This window comes from Pseudophryne corroboree, chromosome 7 (genome assembly GCF_028390025.1).
Source record: "Pseudophryne corroboree isolate aPseCor3 chromosome 7, aPseCor3.hap2, whole genome shotgun sequence".
Taxonomy (NCBI): Eukaryota; Metazoa; Chordata; class Amphibia; order Anura; family Myobatrachidae; genus Pseudophryne; species Pseudophryne corroboree.
Genome location: NC_086450.1, coordinates 30,237,635 through 30,255,391, shown reverse-complemented (window position 1 = coordinate 30,255,391; position 17,757 = coordinate 30,237,635). Strand labels below are relative to the sequence as shown.

Genomic DNA, 17,757 nt, shown 5'->3' with positions numbered 1-17,757 from the left:
GGGAAAGTTACACCGAAAGAAGCTGATCCAATCCACGTAACGGAACGCAACATTTTATATCTTACACAGAGTGATAAAGCTGCAACCTCACAACAATGACATCAGCAAACAGACCCCAAAGTGCCCCACCCATGTTGTCTGCCGTTAGAAGACAATAATAAAATAACTGGCATATTAGAGCCGTTTGAAGCTGCAATAACAGTGAATAGCGGGAAGCGCTAATGAACCAGCAGTATGGCAAGACCTATGGCTTCCGTAATCATTAAGAAACGTGAAAGCCAGACAAGGAAACTTCAACCATGCAAAGCCACTAGTGGCAAGAAGAAACTATATAGCGGGACTGAGCATGCCTTGTTGTTAGCAGCTGCCAGTCTTAAGGGGGGTACACACGGAGAGATCCGTGCTTAAAATCTAAGCAATCTTGCTAGATTGCTTAGATTTTAAGCACGGATCTGCCGTGTGTATGCCCTCCAGCGATAGCGATGCGCGGCCCCGCGCATCGCTATCGCCGGTGCTAGATTGAGCCTGCATGCAGGCTCAATCTAGCGGGTCGCTCACTTCACCATTGTGTGAAGTGAGCGGCCCCCCGTCGGCTTTCCCCCTCGCTCAGCACATCGCGCTGTGCTGAGCGGGGTGAGAGATGTGTGCTGAGCGGTCTGTGTTAAGATCGCTCAGCACACATCTCTCCCGTGAGTACCCCCCTTTAGTACCCGGTTCAAGAAAATGTACTTTGAGGATCTGACTGCTTTGGCCGAACAAGTAATTATTCTGAGCAGCGGCCTGGGAAATAACTCTATAGGGTGGACTGTAAAATGACCCTTCTACAGTCTCTGTAATAAATTCATTTCCAGACACAATTGTAAAGTATTTAGCTATGTTTTATTACAAAATTAAACTGCAATTACAAAACACTGAGAAGGGCAGTACAAAGACCCAATTCAAGCCTGGAACCGGATTAAGAGCTGAAATGATTTGGACGCTTCTGTCGGAAGCCGTTTAGTAGTATATACAGCGGACCCTGTGGAAAGGAACCACTTTTATCTCCTCCCTGTAGTCCCGGGCATAATCCCAGAGGAAGTGGTCGATCAGGACTGGGTTGATCTCATTGCTCATTTTCTCTCCTTTCTCCTGGAACAATTCCCGCAGGCGCTCGCAGATCAGCTCCACCGCCCAAATTGAACAACCGCGGATTTCCATCTCCTCTCGATCTCCGTTCTTGAAAAGCCACCCTGTATGCAAAGCACAAAGCAGTAGTTTAGACCGACGTCCTACAGGAAAGTCTAAAAGTCTGCTGCACAGACCAGATCCAGCGCGGTTACCCGGAGCCGTTATCCAGCTATGTTACTGAGAGGTTCTTGCAAGAGGCGCAGATGGTGCCATCGTGGTTACATAAGCACAATGTATATCCATCTGCCAACGCAGAAAAATATGTGCCAGCCTCAGGTAAGTGTTATTACTGCGCAATGTGTGTTTATTTGACCATTAGATTACCATAGACCTACCCTATGTACATTGTGCCATTATCCGGTTGTCTACAGCCTGACGGCGGTAGCCCCGTGTCTTTACACTATTTCCTTCCTTCTCAGGATTGCAGCCACTGGTACAGTAATGGCTGGAAGTCAGATCCTGGTCAGTAGAGGCCATATTGGTTTGCTGTCCTGTATACGCTAAACCTCACCCCCACTACCTGCACCGCAAATGTTCACCTGCAGCTCACCTTAGGGATCTACTTTCTGAAATGTAATGGTGAAGACGATTGTATATCAGTGAACAGAAGATTAGACACACAATGGCACCAGCCTACTCACATGCAGGTTTAGCTGCAGGAACCAAACTAAGAGCCTTATTCAGGTTTGTTGGCAAACCAAAAAAAAGTTAGCAATTGGGCAAAACCATGTAGCACTGCAGGTGGGGCAAATGTAACATGTGCAGAGAGAGTTAGATTTGGGTGGGGTGTGTTCAAACTGAAAATCTAAATTGCAGTGTAAAAATAAAGCAGCCAGTATTTACCCTGCACAGAAACAATATAACCCACCCAAATCTAACTCTTTCTGCACATGTTACATCTGCCCCACCTGCAGTGCACATGGTTTTTCCTGTTAGCTAACAAATTTGCATTTGTGATCAGATCTGAATTAGGCCCATGGTTTTGCCCAATTGCTAACTTTTTTGGTTTGCTAACAACCCCGAATAACCCCCTAAATCCTGTGTCTTGGGGGGGTACACAAGGGGCGATTTTTACTTAATTTCTAAGCAATCTAGTCAGATTGCTTAGAAATGAAGCACACACCACCCTGTGTGTAGGGTGCCGGCGACAGCAATGTGCTCAGTGGTGAGCTGCGCCAGATCTTTCCCCCCTCTATGGGTGTCGTGGACATCCACAAGTTGGAATAGTCCCTGTTTGTTGGCATGCCGACTGTTGGGCTAGTGAGCGTTCGGGATGTACAAATCGCTTCAGTGTGTACCCAGAGGTGCAGGGAACACATGATGCATTAGGTAGCAGAATAACAATTAAAGCTTATATGATGTGAAAAATCGGATGTGTTTTACATCCGATCCGATGTGCAGTCCCGTGAGCATCGGATCGGAGTTCCTAGGTCGTTAGTGCTGCACTCGTGATATGTCAGATCCAGCAGGCATGACTGGGATCGCATACAATACATTGTATGCAAAAGGGCCACATACGATGTATCGTACGCAACCCTGCCGCCTGGGAAGCTGCCGAGCGGTTCAAGGGAAATCGCATCCGACATGTCGCTGTAGTGTATGGGGCCCTTTACCCCCTGGGCAGAGCAGACTTTTACACTATAACTCGGCTCAGGGAAGAGCGGGACAGACCTTTTATCCCTCTGCTAAATCCAATGCTGCGATGTTACAACGCTAAGGCCATTCTCTGTAATACGGGAAAGGGTCAGTAATGAGGCTGCAATGTCTCCGTTTTAAGGGCTTTGCAATCAGAGTGGCATAAGTGTCAACGTGCAGAACTGAACTGCATTACATTTCCTTCAGGTCAGCAGAGACCTGTGCACTCATTAGTAATTAATGTTAGACTTTCACCCCTAATAAATCTAGCCACACAGGAAGGAATGATAATTGTTATACAAACACACAAAACACACACATCCTTTCACAAGATTAACAAAAAAATACACGTAGGGATAAGTGGCAAAGGGGTATGGTTCATTAGGACGACATGGGGGGGTCATTCAGACCTGATCGCACGCTAGGATTTTTTGCTGCGATCAGGTCAGAACTGCGCATGCACCGCAATGCGCAGGCGCGTTGTACGGCTACAAAGCGGATCATTGCTGGCCGATGGATTGTACGAAGAATCCATTCGCACAGCTGATTGCAAGAACATGGACAGGAAGAGGGCGTCTGTGGGTGTCAACTGACCATTTTCTGAAAGTGGTTGGGGAAACGCAGGCGTGTGCAAGTGTTTGCAGGGCGGGTGTCTGACGTCAATTCCGGGACCGGACAGGCGGAAGTTCTGGGCTACTCAGAAAGTGCCCAAAAATTTTTTGTACCGCTCGGATGCACGGTGACTATCTGATCGCAGCGCTGCATAAAATAGCTAGCGAGTGGTCAGGTCTGAATGGCCCCATGGTCACCAGGTCGACTTGGTTTTGTTTTTACTTTTTTTGGTGTTGTTTTCTTCGTAAAGTGACGGAGAACCCCAATTAGTGCACAGTGTCCCCTCGCTTCACTCGCCATGCTTCGGGCAAGGTGCCTCGCTCCGCTACCGCTGTGTTTGGCACAGGTTACTATTCTCAATCGTAGTCCACGTGGATCGTAAAGTATGGAAAAAAAAAAAAAAGAATGAAAAACTCATGTCGCCATAGTGAGCATATCGACCTAATGCATGTCGACCAAATAGCAGTCGACCTTATGACTGTCGACCTAATGACCGTATCCCTGGCAAAGAATGATTGTAGTTTTGGAATTCATTTGAAATCTCATGGCACCAGATATTTTCAATACTTTATAAGTACAATGGGAAGTCAGCAGGGAGAGTGGTCAATGAAAAAGGGAGAGTGGTCAATGAAAAAGGGAGGGTGGTCAATGAAAAAGGGAGAGTGGTCAATGAAAAAGGGAGAGTGGTCAATGAAAAAGGGGAGTGTTCTTAAGTGTAGCGCACCACACCATGCACCACTACTAAGATCCCTTATACTATCTAGTACTGGTGCCCCTTACACATTACACCACACTGAATGAGCCACAATTCACATTATGCAACACGGCAAGAGCCACAATTACGGGACAGGGAGAATGACAGCAGGAACATAGGGACAGTGACAGAGAGAGAGACAGCAGGTACAGAGAGAATGACAGCAGGAACATAGGGACAGTGACAGCAGGGACAGGGAGAGACACAGCAGGAACATAGGGACAGTGACAGCAGAGACAGACAGCAGGGACAGAGAGAGAGAGACAGCAGGAACATAGGGACAGTGACAGAGAGACAGCAGAGACAGTGACAGAGAGACAGCAGAGACAGTGACAGAGAGACAGCAGAGACAGTGACAGAGACAGCAGTGACAGAGAGACAGCAGAGACAGTGACAGAGAGACAGCAGAGACAGTGACAGAGAGACAGCAGAGACAGTGACAGAGAGACAGCAGGGACAGAGAGACAGCAGGGACAGAGAGACAGCAGGGACAGAGAGACAGCAGGGACAGAGAGACAGCAGGGACAGAGAGACAGCAGGGACAGAGAGACAGCAGGGACAGAGGGACAGGGACAGAGAGACAGCAGGGACAGAGAGACAGCAGGGACAGAGAGACAGCAGGGACAGAGAGACAGCAGGGACAGAGAGACAGCAGGGACAGAGAGACAGCAGGGACAGAGAGACAGCAGGGACAGAGAGACAGCAGGGACAGAGAGACAGCAGGGACAGAGAGACAGCAGGGACAGAGAGACAGCAGGGACAGAGAGACAGCAGGGACAGTGACAGAGAGACAGCAGTGACAGTGACAGAGAGACAGCAGGGACAGAGAGACAGCAGGGACAGAGAGACAGCAGGGACAGAGAGACAGCAGGGACAGAGAGACAGCAGGGACAGAGAGACAGCAGGGACAGTGACAGAGAGACAGCAGGGACAGTGACAGAGAGACAGCAGGGACAGTGACAGAGACACAGCAGGGACAGTGACCGCGAGAGAGAGAGAGAGAGAGTTACCACCCGCATGCCTCTCACACGTGTACATTTTTACAATGTCTTCTATAAAACACTATCGGCGGGATGTACTAATGCTTACCGACACGGTAAGCATTAGTACCATTTACCGCAGAAGCCATTTACCGAGGCGTATGTATTAAACCTCGGGCACTGAGATGCCCTTCTTACCGTACAGCTGTGTGGCTGAGCCGGGCGGGCAGCCAGCAGCATATCAGCAGCCCAGGGTGCGGGCTGTACATACCTCAGGCTGCTGGATATTTAACAGTGCTGAGAGCCTCCGGAGCCCACACCCCTGGAGCTGCAGTACACCGGCAGAGGACACCCATTCCCCGAACCCTGTGTAGCCCAAAGCCGGAGATCGGCAGCATGTTGAACGCGGAAGCAGAAGCCACTCGTTGACGGTCAACATGCTGCTGATCTCCGTCTTTGGGCTCCGCACGTCCCTTACAGCCTGCACCCTCAGCTGCCGATACTCGGCGTGCTGCTCCTGGCTGTCACCCTGCCTGGATCGGCCACCCAGCTGGATGGTGAGTGAGAAGGGCATCTCCGTGCCCGTGGTTTAATACATATCCCTCTTCGGTAAATGGCCTCTGTGGTAAACAGTCGTGATGCTTACCGTGGCTGTAAGCATTAGTACAGTGGGGATTGAAAGTTTGGGCACCCAAGGCAAAAATTCATTTTAATGTGCAAAAAGAAGCCAAGGAAAGATGGAAAAATCTCCAAAAGGCATCAAATTACAGATTAGACATTCTTATAACATGTCAGAAAAAGTTTGATTTTATTTCCATCATTTATACTTTCAAAAGAACAGAAAACAAAAAATGGCATCTGCAAAAGTTTGGGCAGCCTGCAGAGTTAATACCTTGTACTGCCCCTTTTGGACAGCTGAGACCTGGCATTGTCATGGATTGTTCTCAATCATCATCTGGAAAGACCAGGTGATGTCAATCTCAAAGGTTTTAAAAGCCCAGACTCATCTGACCTTGCTCCAACAATCAGCACCATGGGTTCCTCTAAGCAGTTGTGTAGAACACTGAAACTGAGAATAGTTGACGCTCACAAAGCAGGAGAAGGCTATAAGAAGATAGCAAAGCGCTATCAGATGCCCATATCCTCTGTTCGGAATGTAATTAAGAAATGGTAGTATCAGGAACAGTGGAAGTTAAAGCAAGATCTGGAAGACCAAGAAAAATATCAGACAGAACAGCTCGCAGGATTGTGAGAAAAGCAAGTCAAAATCCACATTTGACTGCACGATCCCTCCAGGAAGATCTGGCAGACACAGGAGTTGTGGTACACTATTCCACTATAAAGAGATACTTGTACAAATATGGTCTTCATGGAAGAGTCATCAGAAGAAAACCTCTTCTACGTCCTCACCACAAAAATCAGCATTTGAAGTTTGCAAATGAACATATAGACAAGCCTGATGCATTTTGGAATAAAGTTCTGTGGACCGATGAGGTTAAAATCGAACTTTTTGGCCGGAATGACAAAGGTACCTTTGGAGAAGGAAGGGCACAGAATTTAATGAAAAGAACCTCTGTCCAACTGTTAAGCATGGGGGTGGATCAATCATGCTTTGGGGTTGTATTGCAGCCAGTGGCACAGGGAACATTTCACGAGTACAAGGAAAAATGGATTCAATAAGATTCCAGCAAATTTTGGACGCTAACTTGATGCCATCTGTGAAAAAGCTGCAGTTAAAGAGAGGCTGGCTTCTACAAATGGATAATGATCCTAAACACACCTCAAAATCCACGGTGGATTACATCAAGAGGTGTAAACTGAAGGTTTTGCCATGGCCTTCACAATCTCCTGACCTCAACATAATTGAAAATCTATGGATAGACCTTAAAAGAGCAGTGCGTCACAGGAATGCGCCCAGGAATCTCAAAGAACTGGAAGACTTTTGTAAGGAAGAATGGGCGAAGATACCTCAAACAAGAATTGAAAGACTCTTGGCTGGCTACAAAAAGCGTTTACAAGCTGTGATACTTGCCAAAGGGGGCAGTACAAGGTATTAACTCTGCAGGGTGCCCAAACTTTTGCAGACGCCATTTTTTGTTTTCTGTTTTTTTGAAAGTGTAAATGATGGAAATAAAATCAAACCTTTTTTGACATGTTATAAGAATGTCTAATCTGTAATTTGATGCCTTTTGGAGATTTTTCCATCTTTCCTTGGCTTCTTTTTGCACATTAAAATGAATTTTTGCCTGGGGTGCCCAAACTTTCAATCCCTACTGTATATCACTCTCTATAGGTGTAAAGCCAATATCAAACACACACACACACAGACTGCCCCACCCCCTTACTTAGTACGAGAGCTTGGCGGCTGCTGTTGATGACCCACATGTTGAGGGTGCAGGGAGCCGTTCCCTCAGTGGCCGCACTCCGGGGGCTGCGTCGGCGCTCAAAGTCCTCATCCCTCCTCCGCACACACTGACCACCCAGGCTTTTCCTGTGAGCGCTGCCGGCGCCTCCCCCTTACGGAGATCGCACTCACACGCTGCCTCCCCTTCCACACGGCTAGTCAAAAAAAAAAAAAAAAAGACTTCCGGGTTTGTGGCTAAGTGCCGGTACGCCATACCGCCGCATACCGGCCCACTTCGACCACTGAGGTACAGTATATTTGAACTTCCTTTAGTATGACTAAGAGGCCCATTAAATAGCGTTGGGTCTCTCAAGCGGATTGCTCGCTGATGAATTCCCCCGTACTTTGCTTTTAATCAGGGAACATCAACATTCTAAAACACCAATTTACCGCTATTTTCTGCCATTTTTGAAAGAATTACTTTACTAAAGTTAAAGTAGCAGTATAGCTTTAGATCAGCGATTCCCAACTCCAGTCCTAAAGGAAAACTAACAGGTCAGGTTTTAGGGATATCCTTGCATGAGCACAGATGGTAAAATCAAAATAATTGAGGTACTGATTAAGGTCCCCCATTCAGGACGGACTGCAAAATTCTGCTAAAAATCAGAATTTGCAATCCGTTCTTTTGCAAGCTGGGGGCCGCCCATCGCAGGTCAAAGCCGCCCACCGACTGTGACCGTGCTCTAACTGCGATCTCGCCACAATCAGAGTCCAGTTGCATAAACTAGGGAAGCCTCTTGCCGGCACACCCTGGTTGTGGCGGCAGAAGTCCCACTGCTATTTTATCTATCAGAGCAATGCGTGTGACATCATGCGGCCGCCCCGAAAACGCCACTGACACACCCCCGTTTACTCCACGCCGTCCCCCGCTACGGTCTGCCAACGTCTCCCGCCCGTCCCACGAACGCCTCTCTGTCTATCAATCAGGCACAGGCGTTCACAGTTAATGCAAGCTGACTGAATTACCTGCACACGCACGCGCAGGATGGGACCTGCATGTGCACACTGCCGCTGCAGTTATTGCAGTCGCATCAAATAGCAATGCGACCTGAAAAAACGGTTCTCAAGTTTGGCTATCCTTACAACCTGGATTGTTATCATGCTTTGAGGAACGAGGTGGGGAACCACTGATTTAGATGGAAGCCATTACATTGTACAAACCTTCTTTCAGCTTTTTCAACAGCTCTTTAGAATATCGCATTGCTCCGAAATGCACCAGGGCCTGAGGAATCCTGTAGTCGGCAAACATGGTTATATTGTGGATGTCAGAGAAACAGCCATCACTGGTTCCTTCCAGTACTCCCCAGGTGTCTCCTACCAGGATCTGAGCCCGCTTGTAGAAGGCCACCTTCTGACCCTGGTAAATGGAAAGGACAGACCATAGATTATGGTTGGTGATTTTATGGATTCAGAAAAACAGATACATTTACTGGGAATAGTCTTACCCGCCATAGGGCAACAGCTATAGTGTAATGTTAACACAACAAACTAGACAATCCCTTAAAATCTATGTAACGGGAGGGCCAAGAATTACAGGAAGTCTTTTGGTGCAGTGGAGTCGTGTACCCAACAGAAAACAACAAGCTAGTGCCATATTGCCAAAGTCCCATCCTATGCCCAGCGCTGATCCCTGTGGCCCCTAGTGGACAAAGAAGAAAGTACGCCAGAACTTTGGGCTCTCAGATGCCCTCACTCAGATGTGTGTGTAGGGTGCAGCTTTATCTGTCATATACTTTTGAAAAGTGTTTGTTGAAGCATCCTTCTGTTGCGACCTATGACGACACAGACTCGCAGGGAAGGCTCAAAAGAACCAAGAAGATTTAAAACGTTTGCAAAAATTCAAATAACAAATCTGCAGAACACGCCAGTGTCACAAATAAAAGCTCAGATACCCATCGTCTGTAAGAGCTCTATCCCTTGAAGTCAGAGTTTGCTATGAAACCCACATACGCCTGCATAATATTTGAAAACTACCGGACTATGATTTTACCTACAACACTATGATCTGACCTGAAAGACCCCTTCGTCTCTATAGGAAGGGAAATTCTCCACCACCAGCTGCATCAGCTTCACGGCACTTTTCTCGCTCATCTTCACGCAGTTCAGGAACGAGCCCCCAAACTTTTCTATGAGAATCTTTCCGGTCTGGTGAAGGATCTCCAGACGTTCCTCAATCATGGGTATGGGAAAATCGGAATCACTGCGCATTACATGCTTCAGCTGGTCCATGGTGATGTTGGAATAGTAAGACGCAGTGGTGAGGGGTATGCCTGGTCCAATGGAAATATAAAAAAAAAATAATAATAATAATAATAATAATAATAATAATAATAATAATAAAAAAAAATAGGATTTGAATACCTACCGGTAAATCCTTTTCTCTAAGGGTGTGTACACACGGTGAGATCCTTGCTATGTTCGATTTTTACTTGCGATTTCCCTTGAACTCCCCGGAGCCCAGATAGGACAGATTTTGACTAACTTTTCTTGAGATATGGACTATGTGTGCTTACGATTTTGGCTTATGTGAGATTTTGGCTTATGTGAGATTTTGGCTTATGTGAGATGTCATTGACATGTGAGATGAACTAGATCAGCCGTGGCCAACCTGTGGCTCTTGAGCCGCATGTGGCTCTTTCTTTATTCAAATGTGGCTCCTGACATGACAACAGATCCGATGCACTCCAGACCGACAGGCAGCAGCACTACGGGGACTGAGAACTGAGGGAGCCAGATACTAGAGGTGAGACACCCACTGGCAAACAGAGGACACATAAGGGGCTGCTGCAATGGCACAAGGTGTGTGTGTGGGGGGCGGGGAGCTGTAGTGACACATGAGGGTCCTGGCAGGAGTGACACAGGAGAGTGCAGGCAAGAATGACTCATGGGGGAGCTGGATGGAGTGACATGGGAGTGTTCTAGCAGAAGTGACACTTGAGGGAGCTGGCTGGAGTGACATATGGGGGAATTGGAGTGTATTATGTGAATCTGGCTTTTTCAATATATTTTATGTGGATCTTTCTTCCTCAATTAATTTATGTGGAAGTGGCTTTTTAAAATGTATTTTATGTTGGATCTGGCTTTTTAAATGTATTTTATACCAGGGGAGTGGCCTGGCTGGCGCAAGGAAACACCCTATTTCTCTAACGTCCTAAGTGGATGCTGGGGACTCCGTCAGGACCATGGGGAATAGCGGCTCCGCAGGAGACAGGGCACAAAAATAAAGCTTTAGGATTAGGTGGTGTGTACTGGCTCCTCCCCCTATGACCCTCCTCCAAGCCTCAGTTAGGTTTTTGTGCCCGTCCGAGCAGGGTGCAATCTAGGTGGCTCTCCTAAAGAGCTGCTTAGAAAAAGTTTTTAGGTTTTTTTTTTTTTTTTAAATTGTTTATTTAAATTTACAGGTTATAGACATTACAATAACTTTCCCCCACATGTGGGGTGATCCGATACGTTTTAGCAGTATGCTACTCAAAGCAGTGTTATAACCTTATGACAAAGAATATGCGGTTCCCACAATGTAAAACAGAGAGAGAAATTAAAAACGTTGTTGGTACGAACAACAGTGATGGGTATACATGGTATATTCAGTTGGGTGGGAACCGAAACTTAAACACAACGTTATAGCAATAAAAAGAGGATGGTTAAAGAGAAAGAGCAAGAAGAGTGAGAAAGAGGGACGGTTAAGACGGGAAGGGAGAAGAGTGGGAGGGGGGAGAAGAGACAGGGTTAGTGGGGCCGCTGATGCGCCCCCAGATTCCGCCAACTGCGCTCCTGTTGTCAGAACCGGTTGAAGAGTACTCCTGAGTGACACGATAAGGGCATGTTAGGGGTAAGCTCCGATCAACACGACCGATTATAAGATTACAGAGATCATAGTAAGAGAGCCATCGAGCCCCCATGGGATCGTGAACCATGCGCAGGCGTCTGAGAGTCGAACCATAGTTCCCATATCAGGAGGTACTGGAAAGATCTATTATGGAGGTATGCAGTGATTTTTTCCATGCTTGCGAAGTACCATACTTTGTTGATGACCTGCTGTATAGGGGGGGGCTCCCTCTGTTTCCAGTGGAGAGCGATTGAGCACCGGGCTGCGTTTAGGATTTGTGTCAGTAGTTTACCAGAGTTTGGAGGTGCGTTAACAATGGGGAGGCCCAGCAGGAAAGACCAAGGGTCTTTGTATATCCGAGACTGGAGCACACCACTCATCAGGTGTGCGACTGAGTCCCAGAATAGGGAGATTTTAGGGCATGTCCACCATATGTGAAGGAAAGAGCCCTGTCCGCCGCATCCTCTCCAGCACATGGGTGAAGAGGAGGGAAACATTTTGTGGAGTCTAGAGGGGACAAAGTACCACCTATATAAGATTTTATATGCGTTTTCCTTTACTAGGGTTGAGATAGAGGACTTCGCGGCCGCAGTGAAAACGTCCGACCAGTCATAGTCAGTCGGCATCGGGCCTAAGTCCCGTTCCCACTGGAGTATAAAAGCCGGGGTCGCCGCCTGATCCCATGTCTGGAGAAGGGAATACAGTAGGGAGATGATTCCTCGGGCTAGTGGTTTGTGGTAGCAGTGGGATTCCAAAGTAGAGAGAGGTTGGAATGGGGACGAATACAATAAAGAAGCGACAAAGTGTCTCACCTGGAGATAGGTGAAAGGGTTCGCATCTGGGAAGTCGTATTTTGCCATGATCTCCGGTAAAGGTGCACTGGTACCCCTGGATAGCACGTCTTGGACAAATCGGATGTTGTGATCCGCCCATGGGCGCGAACGGGTCAATGACTGACCCGGGACGAAAGAAGGGTTGTCCCACAGGGGGGTAAGCGCCGAGGGGGATGACCGCAGGTGATAACGGCGCGTGCAGTAGTCCCAAGCCTGGCAAGTGAATTCCAACACAGGGTGCAGTTGTAAATGGGGAGGTCTTGCTCTAGGAGGAGTGAAGAGTAGAGAAGACAGAGATGTGGTGTGACTAAGCGCCGTTTCCAGCTGAAGCCACCGTAAGGACTGTGTAGGGGCAAACCAGGCCACCGCCTGACTGAGGTGGGTAGCCAAATAGTAAAGACGGATATCTGGGAAACCTCTGCCCCCGTCCTGCACTGGTTTGCGTAGGGTAGAGAAACCTATTCTAGGGGTCTTATTTCTCCATACAAAGCGGAGCAACCATGAGTGTATTTGTGTTAAGACCGCATCCGGGACTTTCACCGGTAGAGTCTGAAACAGATAAAGGAGACGAGGTATGATATTCATCTTAAGAGCAACAATTCGGCCCAACCAGGAAATGATCAAAGATTGCCATTTATGGAGGTCGGCCTTAAGGTTTTTAAGCAATGGTGAGAAGTTTTCTTTATATAAGTCTCCATAGCGGCTTGTAAAAAAGATCCCTAGGTATCGGATCTTAGAGGTGCACCAGGAAAATTTAAAGTTGTTTTGCATGTGGGAGAGTCGGGAAGGGGGAATGTGGAAGGGGAGAGCTTCCGTCTTGGACCAGTTAACCTTGTAACCCGAGACACGTCCGTATTCCGACAGGAGTTTAAACAGGTTCGGCAGAGAAGTGTGCGGTGACGAGAGCGATAGAAGGACGTCATCTGCGAACAAAGAGATCTTGTAGACAGAGTCCCCCACCTCCAGTCCCCCAATATCGGGCGAGGCCCGTATGCGGGCTGCCAATGGCTCTATCACTAAGGCAAAGATCAGAGGCGAGAGTGGGCAGCCCTGTCTGGTGCCGTTGGAGATGTCCAAAGGGTCTGACTGCACCCCATTCACAGAAACCCTGGCGGAAGGGTTCGTGTACAGGGCCTGAATCCCTGCAAGAAATTCCCCCTGAAAACCAAAGTGAGCAAGAGTTTCGAACATAAAGGGCCACCCTATCCTGTCAAATGCTTTCTCCGCGTCCAGAGAGAGCAAGAGAGCAGGAGTACGTGTTAGGTTGATGTGGTGAGCCAGAGTAACAACTCGTCTCGTGTTGTCTCGGGCTTGGCGACCGGGGATAAAACCCACCTGGTCATTATGGACCAGGTGGGGTAAGATATTATTCAGTCGGAGGGCTAGGATTTTTGCGTATATCTTGATGTCCGTGTTAAGTAGCGAGATAGGTCTGTAGTTCGCACAGTTGGATGCGTCTTTGCCATCTTTGGGAATTACTATGATCTTGGCCTCCAGAGCCGATTTGGAAAACGAGGCTCCCTGTAAGACGGCATTGAAGAGGGTCGTGAGGTGGGGCGTCAGTTGTGGGAGAAAAGATTTGTAATAGGCGGCTGTGAAGCCATCTGGTCCAGGGGCCTTGTTAAGTTTTAGAGATTTGACAACGGTGGCAATCTCTTCGTCGGATATCTTTGAGTTCAGTTCGGCGGAAACCGAAGAACTCATAGTAGGTAGGTGGCATTGCGCCAGGAAGGTGCGAATGGCCCCAAGAAAGTCTGGGCTTGATTGAGTGGCCCCATGGGCATTATACAACTTCTCGTAGAAGCGGGAAAAGGCGTCAGTGATGTGTTTGGGGTCGTTTGTTTTCTCACCCGAGGATGACTGGATCGACATTACATTGTTCCTTGCGAGTTTAGCCCGAAGCCTAGAGGCTAAAAGCCGATCCGCCTTATCCCCTTTTTCATAGAAGGATTGATTGAGCCATTTTAAGCTAGTTTCCACCTTAGCCGTCAGTAACATATTCAGTTCACCTCTGGCCGCGGACAAGGAGGAAAGGTCTGCTTCTGAACCTGACTGTTTATGTGCCAGTGAGAGGGAGGTAACCAGATCCGAGAGCTCTCGGATGCGTCTGGATCTGGCCTTTTTATTGTAAGACGAGGCGCTGATCAGGCAACCTCGTATTACCGCCTTGTGGGCGTCCCATAATAACATCGGGGGAACCGACGGAGATATGTTTGTCTCAAAGTAATGGGAGATTTCGGTGGCTAGATGGGCTTTCGTTTGGGGGTTAAGAAGGAGTCTGTCGTTTAACCTCCACACATGGTGGCGGGCTGGAGGATGCGGGCCTGGAACATCCACGGTGACCGGGCCGTGATCCGACCAAGTGCTAGGGTGAATGGAGGTGTCAAGGATACATTGAGCGGGTTCTGAGCTCAGAAAAATCATGTCCAGTCTAGTGTAAACATCGTATATGGGGGAGTAGTATGTGTAGTCCTTAGCATTCGGTTCCTTCACTCTCCATGCGTCGAAAAGAAGGTGATGTGATAATAGAAGGTTCAGAGCAGCTGCATTACGCGTGTGAGAGGAGCGCATAGATCTGGGCAGGGGTTTCGATCTATCTAGGGCACTGTCCAGAGCCACATTAAAGTCCCCCCCCAATACCACGTTACCCCGTCTGTGCAGGGCTATGAGATTATTTAGGGAATGGAAGAAAGGGGCCTGAAATTGATTTGGGGCATAAATATTCAGGAAAGTGTAGGGGGACCCATTTAACAGCCCCACTAAGAGCAGATATCTACCTTCCGGGTCCCGCAGTATTTCAGAGGGGATGAAATCCAGATGTCTAGCAAAGAGTATTGATACCCCCTTCTTCTTACGTATGGGGTCGCAAGCATGGAAAGTGTTTGGGAAGGATTTTGACCTAAGTTCTGGGTGTGACTTACCAGTAAAGTGGGTCTCCTGTAGAAATATAATGTCGCCTCTCAGTTGTTTAAGGGACTGAAATAACAGAGATCGCTTACGTGGGCTGTTTAAGCCTTTCGTGTTCAGGGTAATTATTCTAAGAACCATGGTACAGGAGCGGAGCTCTCTTCACGCGGCGGCGCACCCGCGGAACCCTGAAAGAGATTGGGGAAAGAGAGGAGGAGAAGGACAGAAAAAGATAGGGAGAAGGAGAAGGAGAACAGATGGGGAACAAACAAAAATTAGTATCAGTAACTGGAAGACATATCAAATCCATTCTCGCTGGTCGGACCCAAGGAGGAAATAGACCCGTAGGTCTAGGTCGTCCGACGTCGACCCTTGGGGTCGAGTGGGGGGTAGGTGGACCTAGCAGCCCAGAGAAGGGACCGGGTCCCGTGTGTGAACAAACTCGGTTAAAATAAGCACATTGCAATTAGTAAGCTAAGGGAGCTACAGGGGGGGGGAAGAGGGAGGGGGGGGGGGGAGGGAGGGGAGCAGAGGCAATGGAGTCAAGGGTAAAACTTGGCATGGTGATCCCATAACAACTGTAGTAACAGCAAAACTTGGTAAAAATCGACAGAGGGGGCCCGAGTCAGTCGGGCCACCCGGGACCGGCGCCCACACGGTCACCCGCGTAGAACCCCGGCCCCGAGGGCCCGACCCGACCCCCACACAATAGATTTAGTAAGGCCTTAAACGGTAAACAGTAACCAACCCGAGGGCTCCATACCATACTGGCATCTCAGCATGACTCTTAAGTAATACTCTAAGGACCGTTAGAAGGCTAACGCAATTGACAAGTCCTTGTGGTGAGAACCATTAATGTTGGATCATGTATCTAGAGAGGCATGAGGAGTAGTTCCGACGTTGGTCCAACTAGTTTTTAGGTTTTTTATTTTCAGTGAGTCCTGCTGGCAACAGGCTCACTGCATCGAGGGACTTAGGGGAGAGAATTTCAACTCACTTGCGTGCAGGATGGATTGGATTCTTAGGCTACTGGACACCATTAGCTCCAGAGGGAGTCGGAACACAGGTCTCACCCTGGGGTTCGTCCCGGAGCCGCGCCGCCGACCCCCCTTACAGATGCTGAAGATTGAAGGTCCGGAAACAGGCGGCAGAAGGCTCTTCAGTCTTCATGAAGGTAGCGCACAGCACTGCAGCTGTGCGCCATTGTTGTCACACACTTCACACCAAGCGGTCACGGAGGGTGCAGGGCGCTGCTGGGGGCGCCCTGGGCAGCAATATTTAATACCTTTATGGCAAAAGAATACATCACATATAGCCATTGAGGCTATATGTATGTATTTAACACATGCCAGATATCTAAAACTCCGGGAGAAAAGCCCGCCGAAATAGGGGGCGGGGCTTATTCTCCTCAGCACACAGCGCCATTTTCCTGCTCAGCTCCGCTGTGAGGAAGGCTCCCAGGACTCTCCCCTGCACTGCACTACAGAAACAGGGTAAAACAGAGAGGGGGGGCATTTTTTGGCGATATTTTGATATATTTAAGCTGCTATAAGGAACAACACTTATATAAGGTTGTTCCCATATATATTATAGCGCTTGGGTGTGTGCTGGCAAACTCTCCCTCTGTCTCCCCAAAGGGCTAGTGGGGTCCTGTCTTCGATAAGAGCATTCCCTGTGTGTCTGCTGTGTGTCGGTACGTGTGTGTCGACATGTATGAGGACGATGTTGGTGTGGAGGCAGAGCAATTGCCGATAATGGTGATGTCACCCCCCAGGGAGTCGACACCGGAATGGATGGCTTTGTTTATGGAATTACGTGATAATGTCAGCACATTACAAAAATCAGTTGACGACATGAGACGGCCGGCAAACCAGTTAGTACCTGCCCAGGCGTCTCAGACACCGTCAGGGGCTGTAAAGCGCCCTTTACCTCAGTCGGTCGACACAGACCCAGACACAGACACTGAATCTAGTGTCGACGGTGATGAAACAAACGTATTTTCAAGTAGGGCCACACGTTATATGATCACGGCAATGAAGGAGGCTTTGCATATCTCTGATACTGCAAGTACCACAAAAAGGGGTATTATGTGGGGGGTGAAAAAACTACCTGTAGTTTTTCCTGAATCAGAGGAATTAAATGATGTATGTGATGAAGCGTGGGTTAACCCAGATAGAAAAGTGCTAATTTCAAAAAAGTTATTAGCATTATACCCTTTCCCGCCAGAGGTTAGGGCGCGCTGGGAAACACCCCCTAGGGTGGATAAGGCGCTCACACGCTTATCAAAACAAGTGGCGTTACCGTCTCCTGATAGGTAGTTATCCGAACTTGTCAGGAACCTCCTAAAACCAGGGAAAGTGTCTGTGCATCAATGCACAAGAGTCCTGGGAAAGATGGTGGCTTCTTACGAAGCGATTCCATTCGGCAGATTCCACGCACGAACTTTTCAGTGGGATCTGCTGGACAAATGGTCCGGATCACATCTGCAGATGCATCAGCGGATAACCTTATCGCCACGGACAAGGGTGTCTCTTCTGTGGTGGATGCAGAGTGCTCATCTGTTAGAGGGCCGCAGATTCGGCATACAGGACTGGGTCCTGGTGACCACGGATGCCAGTCTGAGAGGCTGGGGAGCGGTC

General features: G+C 48.4%; 1 protein-coding gene across 3 annotated transcripts in view; it reads right to left on the bottom strand.

The window, feature by feature from the left end:
- Window positions 1-857: 857 nt before the first annotated feature.
- Window positions 858-17,757, bottom strand: part of LOC134944279 (queuosine 5'-phosphate N-glycosylase/hydrolase-like) — a 56,462-nt gene continuing 39,562 nt past the window's right edge. For all 3 annotated transcript variants that reach the window (XM_063932857.1, XM_063932856.1, XM_063932858.1), the window contains exons 3-5: window positions 9,563-9,822; window positions 8,714-8,909; window positions 858-1,229 (exon numbers count right to left, since the gene is read on the bottom strand). In XM_063932857.1, the coding sequence (XP_063788927.1) occupies window positions 997-1,229; window positions 8,714-8,909; window positions 9,563-9,822 (689 nt within the window). In that variant the 3' untranslated portion in view covers window positions 858-996. The remainder of the gene's footprint in view (window positions 1,230-8,713; window positions 8,910-9,562; window positions 9,823-17,757) is intronic.